Source organism: Telmatherina bonti (assembly GCF_933228915.1).
Source record: "Telmatherina bonti genome assembly, chromosome: 16".
NCBI lineage: Eukaryota > Metazoa > Chordata > Actinopteri > Atheriniformes > Telmatherinidae > Telmatherina > Telmatherina bonti.
The window spans coordinates 19,995,271-20,005,984 of NC_136614.1; the positions used below are offsets into that span (position 1 = coordinate 19,995,271).

Genomic DNA, 10,714 nt, shown 5'->3' on the forward strand with positions numbered 1-10,714 from the left:
ATGAGGGACAGACTGAGTCACCTGCAGGTAATCTCCGATGGCGACATTGAGCCGATGGAGTATGAGGAGTCCACTATGTCGGACTCCTTCAGCAACGTTGACCTGGAGGAGGAGCTGCCCCATGAGGCGGTCATTTTTGACAACAGCCCTGCTCTGGCAGAGATCTTCTCTCAATCTCAGGACATCCATAAAGAAATCCAACTCATCCGCCTTGAGGTGAAAAGGCTTCGAGAGCAGAATTCTCGCATGCACCAGGGCACCACCACCATGAGCACAATTAAAAGGGACTCTAATGCTATTGGTGCGGAAATAAAGAAGAAGGCTGAGGGTATTCTTGCACATCTGCAAGACATGAATGGAACAGCCCACAAGCTAGAAGAAATTTATGGCTCAAATTCTGCCATCACACGCATCGCCAGAACCCAGTACGCTTGCCTTAGTAATGGCTTTCGCGATGCCATGTTTGACTATAACGAGGTTGAGATGAGCCATCGAGAGAACTGCAAAGCCCAGATCCAAAGACAAATGGAGATAGTGGGGCGTGATGTGACAGGAGAGGATATAGAGGAGATGATTGAGAAAGGTCAGTGGAACATCTTTGCTGACAATGTTGTGAGTGAAGGCAGAACGGCCCGATCGGCTCTTTCCCAGATTGAGAAGCGCCACCAGGAGTTGGTAGATCTGGAGAGTCGTATACAGGGCATCCATGAGATATTCCTAGACATCGCCCTGTTGGTAGAGGAGCAGGGCCCCATGCTGACCTCCATCCAAACCAATGTCCAAAAAGCAGATGAAGGCATACAAGATGCCCTCGTCAAACTTCGCACAGCCAAGCGTCATGATCGAGACAACCCGTTTAAAAAGATGTTCTGCAGCTGCTTTCCATGCTACAACTAGGGACTTGAAAAGAGATGGATAGAGGGATTACGGCATACCCAGCATGCTGTCCAAATAAAAGGAGAAGAAAAAACTGATTAGTAACACAACAGTGCTTTTAAAATATGAATGGGACCTATGGAGATAAGGTATAATGGTTGCAACAGTTGTATCAACATTTAGAGGAAAATGTTTGTGCAAAGCGCCAATAAATTGTACTGTTGGGTTTGAACAAGAGATTTGAGACGGGTATCTCAAGTCAAAATCCCCTCCCTCATAACTGACACTTGATTGAGCCAATGTGAAAAGATTTTTTTTCCTGATTTTATGGCCTCTTAGACATCAGATTTAAATCTGTGTGTGGTGCTAGGAATGCCAACTCATGAAACACTCCCTAATTTAGCAAACTTCAATTTTATCAAGTCACTTAGAACAGTTCTTGCCTGTGTGTCATTACACCTGTAAAATTGATGCTAAAATTGACAGAAATATGAAAGCGTTTGAGGAATTCTGCAGTTTAGATGTCCTTGAATCAATATGAAATATTTTTCTTTAAAATAGATAATGGTTGCAGTTTTTCATGTTGTTTCCTCACCAGATACTTAACATTTTTTAAAACAAAACATTGGATTTTATGCAGAGACCACTGTTTATCTGCTACCTTTGATGACTTCTTTTATGAAAGAACTTCTGTTTTTGTCATTCTGTTGTGGTGTCTTGTATTTATCATAAAAATATTAAACTATGACACGAGTCTGTATATGTTTTCATTTTAAAATGAGCAAACATCTTCACAACACTGAGACAAGGGGTTCCCAAAAGGTCTGATAATCTTGCATGACCAGTTGTGATAATCTTATATATCAAGCTTGTTTGTGAAAAACTAAAATGTCACATAAAACTGTATAATGTTATGAAAAAAGCCACAATGCTTCCAAATTTATAAAAAAAATAAAAATAAAAAAAATCTTCGGTTGGCAGTGAATAAAGTGCATTGCAGTCTTCTAGTCTGGAAAAGGTAAAAACACAAACGACTGAAACTTTGAGTCGCAGATTTTTCCAACATCAAAGTCCAGGATTTAACAGGGAATCTACATGTGTTATATGAATAGAAGCAGAAATTGACATTTATTTGCAATATTGGGTCAAGAGGAAGGATAAATGGAAGAAGAAAAACAGAGGATAGCTAGTGAAGGAAAAGTGACCCAATTAAATCCCATGTTGACAGACAAGTAGGCACATGAAGAATCAATCAATCAAGAATACTTTATTCATCCCCGAGGGGAAATTCAGGAACAAACCTCCTCTAGAATAAAACCCATTTAAGTATATAATATATTCATAATAAGATGGTTTAAGTTCGAACTTAAACACAAGCTCATAACGCAGACGTCAACAAAGAGGTGGGTGTTGGCACAGTATCTGACTACATAATAATCTCTCTGAATGTTCCGGGTTATCTGTCCCAAGGTGGACTTCCTGATTCCTTCTTTGACCCCTAACATCCACTCCAAAGTAACAAATACAAAGCAGCTAGTTTGTCATTTTTGTGGTTAATTGCAACTTTTCATTATATTTCTCTCACACAATTTTTCTGGATGTACTCTTCAAACAGACTGTCATGAGTTACTTGATTCTTGAAGAGATAAATCGGAAGGAGGACAACATATCTCTTTTGAGGAAATTATTTTGCATTGGGAAGGGCATTCTGTTTCACCTGGGATGGGGTGGCAGACACAAACACGTACAAGAGGCAGATACATTTCTTCATCAGAATGACAAGATTCATTTTCAAGTTTCTTTGACCAAATGTAATAAGCTGAAAGGGCTCTGTTTGCTTTTTGGATACTGTTGTTCACTATAAGAGGTAAGATATTTTAAATGTTTAATAAATGTGTTCTTTTTTAAGAGAAGTGTTGTTGAGACAAATATATCACAGAAGGACTGCTTAGCAGTTTAATTAATACTATGAACCACAAAGAGATTGAAAAGTTGTGAATGATTTTGTTTAAAGAACATATTTTTAGGGCTTTTTCCAAATATAATAACTTCTTAAACAGTGAAATGCAGATATTGTTAGTGTTAGATTTGGTAGTACATGACAACTGCTGACACATATCCAAACATACGTTCTATAGTTTAGTACAGGCAAAGGTTTTACAAAAACAAGCAATAACAATAATAACAGCAATAGTAATAATGAATATGTAAATATCAATTTAGATTTATGCAAGTTTGACACACCTTTATTCTTTGCTATGATGAGAAAAGTCTTATTTTAAGGCTGTCTTCCTTGTTCCTGGTTTAAATGGGACATTCCAGTGAGCCACTGAACTGTTTCTGTCAGCTCATTGTTGAAAGACAAAAATGCTACAGCACTATTTGCATGTGTTACACTTGCTGTAATACCAACATTAGTTTTTTTTCAAGGGGTCTTAAATGTTTTCCTATAGGCATGATAATTTATAAACATGTATCTCAGCCAGTAGTGTATGTTAGAAAGTATATTTTGTCATTTAATTTTTAATCTCAAATAGTTTATTCTTTATTTATTCTTTTATTTGAATAATACATTAAATCAAATTCTAATACCATAATAAGAATTTTTTCAAACCAGTATGAGCAACCCATATGATACAAATTTTGAATGTCAGATGAGCAGTTATCAATGTATCAGACAAGATCTGGGCTTTACATAACATTACATACATTACATAATTCTCTCTCTCTTTTTTTTTTTTACATTGATCCCTCAGAAAGAATGCGGGACGTGCTCGAAAGATTACAAACTTTCAGGGAGGAGCAGGAAGATGACGAGTATGATGATGAATATGATGTGGACAACGGGAATCTGTCTCCACAGGCAGTCATTTTTGACACCTCCTCATCAATTGAAGATATATTAACGGAGGCCCATTCCATACGCAAGGAGATCTCTTTGATTGAATTGGAGATAGAGCATTTGAATTCCCACAATGATCGCTTTGGTACCACTGTACGACGGCTCACCCTTCTGAAAATGGACTCCGATTCCATTGCCAGAAGAATCCAGCAACATATGGAGTCTCTTTATGCCCGTATACAGGCCCTGGGTAAGGAGAGCAGGCAGCTGGAGGAGAAAGAAGGTCCCAGCTGTGCTGTTAGTCGCATTGCCCGTCTCCAGTATAACACACTGACCCAAGCATTTCAAGCTGCCATGATAGACTTCAACAGCGCAGAGGAGAAGCAGAAGAATACATGTAGGAAGAGGATCCAGAGACAGGCCTCCATAATCGGGAAAGATATCAGTGATGAGCAGCTGGATGTGATCGTGGATAAAGGTGGCGAGGGCTGGTCAGAACTGTCCCAGAGCCTTCAACCACAATCTGTGCGCACATGCCGTTTGGCCCTGTGTGATATCAAAGGAAGACACAAGGAGCTGATAGACTTAGAGGCCAGGCTGAAGGAAATCCATGAACTGTTCCAGCAAATGGCCACGCTGGTAGAGGAGCAGGGATCTCTACTTAATAGTATTGAACTTAATCTGGCCAACACCCATGAATATATTGAAAACAGCAACTCTAAGATAAACCTGGCCCTACGATACAAGAACAAAAACCCATTTCTGCAGTGTTGCCCCTGCCTGTCTTTCTGCAGAAACAGGTAATTTATTTGAGGCCCTGTTTAAATAGTACATGAAATGAAAAAATGTTGTGCAATATGCTTAAGTTATACAATTACAGTTTTTTTTGCATAGGCATTGTTAACACATTGCCTTGTTAAGAGCTTCACCCTGCAAAGAAGCATGCCGTTCAAGTGATTTATACTTTTATTTGTTAAGGTCTGGACTTATAAGTTATTTTTAATTAAATTGAAATTATAATCACTATGTTATTATGATCACATAAATAATCAATATGTTTTAAGTATGTGTACTTGTATGTAAAAGAAGTAATTGAGCATTTTAAAGTAAAATGGATTTGTTTTGGAATAATTTAGTCTAAAGCTGTTCACTGACATATTAAATAAATACTGTTCTTACAAAATGTCTGGCTAACTTAGTTTCGTGAGGACTGACTTGAGTCATGTGGGAGAGATCACGTGTTCTTTAGAAATTTGGAAGAATTAGAGTCACGAGAAAAAGGATGGAAAAAGTTTATAAATTACAGCATGCTGCTAAATTACAAGATTACAGTTGCCCATGTTCAATTACAGCCCAGGTAAGTTTTTTTCATTTTCATGCAGTTAGAGATAAATATTCAGTTACAAAATGTTACAAAAAGCTGAGCATGACCACTTTCAACAAATGAACTAGCTCCTCTTTGGTTCCATCAAGTGATTCTAACCTTTGACCATAAGAATCCTCACATGAGCCACCGACAGTCAGTTATTCCTTTTAGTGTGGACACAGTAGGCTTACTTTTTGATTTATGGCTCCTTTATTAGCAAGCATCTTTGCAAGTATTTAGATAGATAGATAGATAGATAGATAGATAGATAGATAGATAGATAGATAGATAGATAGATAGATAGATAGATAGATAGATAGATAGATAGATACTTTATTCATCCCAGGGGGAAAACTCATGGTTTTCCAACAGTTCATTGACAGAAAAAGATAAATAGATTAAAGATTAATATTAAACAGTCTAATTGCAGCTGGAATGAAGGACCTTCTGAACCTCTCAGTCCTGCATCAAAGACAGATCAGTCTCTCACTGCAGCTGCTCCTCTGTCCTGTCAGGGTATTATGGAGGGGATGTTTTTTATTATCCAAAATACCCTGAAGTTTTCTCCTCATCCTCTGCTCCAGCATAAGTCTGACAGGGTCCACACTTCTGCCTAGGACTGAACTAGCCTTCCTGATCAGTTTGTCCAGACGTTTGCAGTCCTTGTTTGTAATGCTGCTCCCCCAGCAGACACCAGCGTAAAACATCACACATGTACTCTGTACCTTCCTGTACGCTGCGTCTGTGTTGGCTGACCATTCCAACCTCTGGTCCAGAACCACCCCAAGGTGCCTGTAGTTCTTCACATTCTCTATTTCCGTTTCACCAATACAGACTGGCTTTCTGTGTGATGTAGATCTCCTGAAATCCACCACAAGCTCTTTGGTCTTGGAAGTGTTCAGGAGAAAACAGTTTTGTTTGTCCAGTTTGTGAAGGCCTCAACCAGCTCCTTGTATTCCCCTTCCAGTCTACCTCTCACACATGCCACAACAGCTGTATCATCTGAATACTTTTGTATGTGGCAGAACTCTGAGTTGTATCTGAAGTCTGAAGTTGAGAGTGTGAAAAGAAAGGGAGCTAAAACAGTCCCCAGTGCTGCACTCCAAAGTTCCAGGAACACTTCTCCCCATTCTGACATATTGTGTTCTTGTAGATGATACACACGCAGGGTTATCAGCAGAGGTAGAGGTAGAAGCAACAGCTGCAGTGGTGGAGACAACAGACACATATGTGGAGGAAACAGACACAGAGGTGCAGGAACCAGCCGCAGAGGTGATGGATTTAACCCAAAAGACCAACTGCACATAGTCAATTAACATAGTAAATTTTTTAAATATTACATTTTGGTGCGTGTGAGGGAGTTTAGGTTGCTTTGTTGTTTGAGCACAATCATGTGAAAGTAACAAAACCAGCGTTCAAGGATTTCAAAACTTTCAGTATAATTAAGGCAAAATTACAAAAGCAATTTAATTTTCCAAATATATTTCTTCAAATATAGTTCTTATATTTTCCAAATATAACTATTTAAAAAAATTAAAGATATGCAATTGCCAAGTTTGCATTTAAAAGAAAGAAACAAAGAAAGAATGCTGATATGTCACTTATACAAAATTAGCTTTTATTGTTAAGATGAGCCAAATTCTCATGCTTTATAAAAACCCATAAGGATTTTACTGTTTATATATTGATATATTAAACAATATGAACTTGTTAATTCCACACATTAATCTGTTTGCAGTTGGACATTAATTTGGACTGCCCTAACTTTTTAGGCTTATAACAATACTGTTGCATATCAATAAACTAAAGTGTAACCCTCAAGACTGGTGGTGCATATTATTATTGGGTACAACTGGAAAAGCCACATCTAAAGCCTAAATTTTATGCTTACTATTTGGACTGGGGAGCCATATGGTGGCACTGGCTCACCCCGGACGCCCCCTAGAACCGCCTCTGAACACATGCAGCTTCCAGTCATTTTAACTTCTACTATTCTCATATACACAGTCAGAAAAGCCTTTCAAAGACGTTCTTTCTCTTTTGTTTATTTTTTTTAAATTACAAAAAGTTTGCATGTTTATTGTTATCATAGGCCTGTGTTTCCGAGCCAAATTTATTTGGGCGCACCTTCTGTCTGTGCCAGTCAAGCATCGAGGGCAGGAGCAAAGTTAGCCGCCGTATTTGGCTTCTCCGAAGTTATTACGGACTTAATTTCGACATTTACGGTTATTTGACTCCGGATTACTGTTCGGTATTCGTGGTGTTTCGCTTGCATTGCGCTTATTTTTGGTTCTACTATAAGTCAATTATTAACATCCTCTGTATGCAGCCTATAAAGTGAAGAATTTAACGCTTGCTGTAACTTAGCTATCTGTTAGCATAAGCTAAGGTAGCGATATTAGCATTATGGCAACAATTTAATAAGGTAATTACCTTATTATCACTGACTACAAATTTGAAGTATTTAAAAAATGCGCGTTTAATTTTGAAATAACACTTAAATAAGAAGAAATTAAAAGGCGCAGAAGTGTAAAAGACGAGCAAGACGGTATGATGCAAAATCAAGCTAGTCGCAAAATTTGCGGTATACATCATCAACAACACAACTGTGAGTCTTTATATGTTAGCTTTGATGCAATATATTTGTCGTGATGTAGCTGTAATGGAATAAAAACAAAAAAACGGGTATGCGAGAACGGTGAGATTTAGTAAGAATTTGATGGTGTGATGGATCCATTGTATACCAGGATGGCCGAGTGGTTAAGGCGTTGGACTTAAGATCCAATGGACATATGTCCGCGTGGGTTCGAACCCCACTCCTGGTAATTCAACATTTTGACGTGATTCATACGGAGATTATATCATTATGACGTCAAAGCAAGGCCATCCATAAATGGAGTCGCGCAGTGATATAAATAAACCAAGAAAAAGCTGAACAATATAGGCAGTTCTCCATAAAAGATGGCACACAACAAGAAGCTTCTTTTTTTTGTTTGTTTGTTTTTAAAAAAAAATTCAATTCAATTCAATTACTTTCCAATATGACAAATCTGCCACTTTTCCTGACAGTTAATTTAAGTGATAAATAGTTGTAAGTCTGAAGAACTGTATATTTCAGCGATGACAAAGAAGCATACTCATTGAAACAGTTTAATATTTCTTCAGTTTAAACGATCTCACCCGTAACTTTAAGTCATAATCCTAAAAAGAACCTATAAATAGTTGTATTTTTTTTACTTTTATTTTCAATAACTCTTAAAAAGTTTATGTCTAAATACAGAAATTTAGGATAGAAGCGCCTTATGGACAGAAGAGGGCGCTTTAAGCCCTTACTATGCTTCCATGGCTGGTGTCCAGCACTGGCCTACAAGAAACCTACACAAGTCATCCCTGTAATTAACTTACAGAGCGATGCCTTTTACACTTATCAGTACTCAGTCATCTTCATGTATCACAGGAGAAGCTTTGTATAACATAGCTGAATCAGTTAGTTTCGCTTTTTTTTTTTTTTTTTTTTATAAATCCAAAAATATTTCATTGTTTGCAATCACTACTTAAACTAAGGTGTCACTGCTGTTGCAGTTTGTGTGAAATTACAATAGAAACCAGTTTGAAAAAGTTACCCTGTGGAACTGTAAATAGATAAGTTTTATTTTTATATTTGCAAATATGTCACTGAGTCTATGTTTTAGTATTCACACTCATCCTTGCAGTCTTTCTGCTGCAAACACATATGCTGTCACTTGATCAACACTGGAGGCCCGAAAGAGCACTAATTTGTGAATTCAAGCTTTTTCTTTGAGCAGTGTGAGGAAGCACCCAGAAAAGAGACCTGGCAATTGAAAAGATGCAGGGCTGAAGGTTTGCAACAGGAGACCTATATCTCTGAATTCCCAAAGCTATAGAGACTCTTGTCAGCAGGTCCCAAATGATCAGTTCTCCTGGATGTTTGAAAAGTTATTGTTGAAGCTGAGGCAGTAGAAGTAGAGAGAAGGCAAGTTTATTTGTATAGCACATTTCATGTACCAAAAGTGCTTTACATGAAAACATCATAGTGTATAGTATAGTGTATAGTAATGATAAGTGATGAAAATATTTAAGAATTTTTTTTATTGTCTTAACTTGTGTCCATACATGGAAGACTGTTCTAATTTAGAAATTATGCTTTGCTATTTAAATGTATTTTAATAAATTACCACATATTTAGTTCATGTGTTGGTTTGCATTTTGTGCACAGAAGATGTACTTCCTGTTACATGATTACTAATGCTGATGTTTCCACCAGTAAAGTCCACATATTATTTTTGACAGGATAACCTATCTATAGGTTATTCATCATTTCCAAGAGTTGTTATAGTCTGGAGACCTTAACTGTGGGATAAGTAGTCACTGGTGGAATGCAGTTAATCTTCCAAAGAACCCCAGTTTTGACCTACTTTCCCTTTTTGTCTTTACACCTCTCCAATTTTTGTTCCAAGTTCTTGTGTAAACAAACCATTTCTATTTATATTGTTGAATAATAAATGACATAAATTGGTCTTTCAATTTATTAAACTACTACTTCTACTAACTTTATATACTGACAAAGTTTGAAATAGATGATGCTGATATATGAATAATATATAAGAAGTCATTCAAAGTAACCACATTTAATTTGTTGACAAAGGTTCAATTAAGATATTTCTATCGTGGGTCTGGAAGGTTGGTCTATCTAAGTCCATATCGGAAAACCTTCTGGAAACATTAATAAAACATTTTATGATAAAGACTATTGTTTTGCGGTTAGTCATTGGGTTTGGTGGTGTTATGTCACGTGACAACCACCGCGCCATGTTTCTATCTTCGCGTCAGGAAAAGTTTTCCAGCCGGAGGGAAGATATTGGAGTCTCTGTTATTGGATCAAAAGTGGACACTGTGTTTCCGGTTAAACCCTACAGAATAAAGGTTTATAACCTCGCAAGCCATTTGTAGAACTGCTTTAAAGACATAGTACTGGAATGGGCGAGTCGGTTATTCATACAAACCTAATATAATAACACCTGGTCTTTTTATTTCTCTGTTTAACACGATTGTAAACATCAATTTTCTACATGATTTTTCCCTGATAACAGTAAATGCAACGAGACAAACAAATAGTCTTACTCTGAAACGCTCTCTAGCTTCCGCTGCGTGTCGCTAACTGTCTTAGCTTTACATCGGTGTGTGCTACAGGGAAAAAGAGTCAAGAAAGCTGCAAACTTGTGGGACTTGCGTGAGCTGCACCGCTGTGTCCACCCGTGAAATGTTATGACCATCTTCCAGTTTTCGAGAGAGAGCCAGCTGTAAACTGGTAAGACGATGGAAGTTGCTGTTTGCTGTGGCTTCGCAAGTAAAAAGGCGTTTCTAAGTTTTTCTGGGGGGTGGGGGGCACAATGTGGAGGCTTGATGCGTTTGAGGACGGTCCTTGTAACATTAGCTGCATTTTAACGTTAGTTAAAGCAAGGTGTTGCGCTTCATGGAAAATGCCTTAAACTAATAGATTTTTGTAGTTTTAGAAACATTTGAAAAATTAAGCCTTAGTTGTCTATCCAGACTTTGTTGTGTGCGAACACGTCTCCTGACCCAGTGACAGCGAGGTGAGAGTGTGTGTG

At 37.6% G+C, this 10,714-nt stretch overlaps 3 protein-coding genes across 3 annotated transcripts in view; all 3 read left to right on the forward strand.

Annotated features, from left to right (window-relative positions):
• Positions 1–897, forward strand: LOC306767077 (syntaxin-11-like; the record flags this gene model as incomplete). The annotated part of the gene is made up of 1 exon (XM_079254985.1): positions 1–897. The coding sequence occupies one exon, from the start codon at positions 1–3 to the stop codon at positions 895–897; it is 897 nt and encodes a 298-aa protein (XP_079111111.1).
• A 2,740-nt stretch (positions 898–3,637) lies between these two features.
• Positions 3,638–4,522, forward strand: LOC306767174 (syntaxin-11-like; the record flags this gene model as incomplete). The annotated part of the gene is made up of 1 exon (XM_079255096.1): positions 3,638–4,522. The coding sequence occupies one exon, from the start codon at positions 3,638–3,640 to the stop codon at positions 4,520–4,522; it is 885 nt and encodes a 294-aa protein (XP_079111222.1).
• Positions 4,523–10,301: 5,779 nt separating this feature from the next.
• utrn (utrophin) overlaps positions 10,302–10,714 on the forward strand; it is a 180,033-nt gene continuing 179,620 nt past the window's right edge. The window contains exon 1 of the mRNA XM_079255303.1: positions 10,302–10,413. The gene's annotated coding sequence lies outside the window, so the exon portion shown is untranslated. The remainder of the gene's footprint in view (positions 10,414–10,714) is intronic.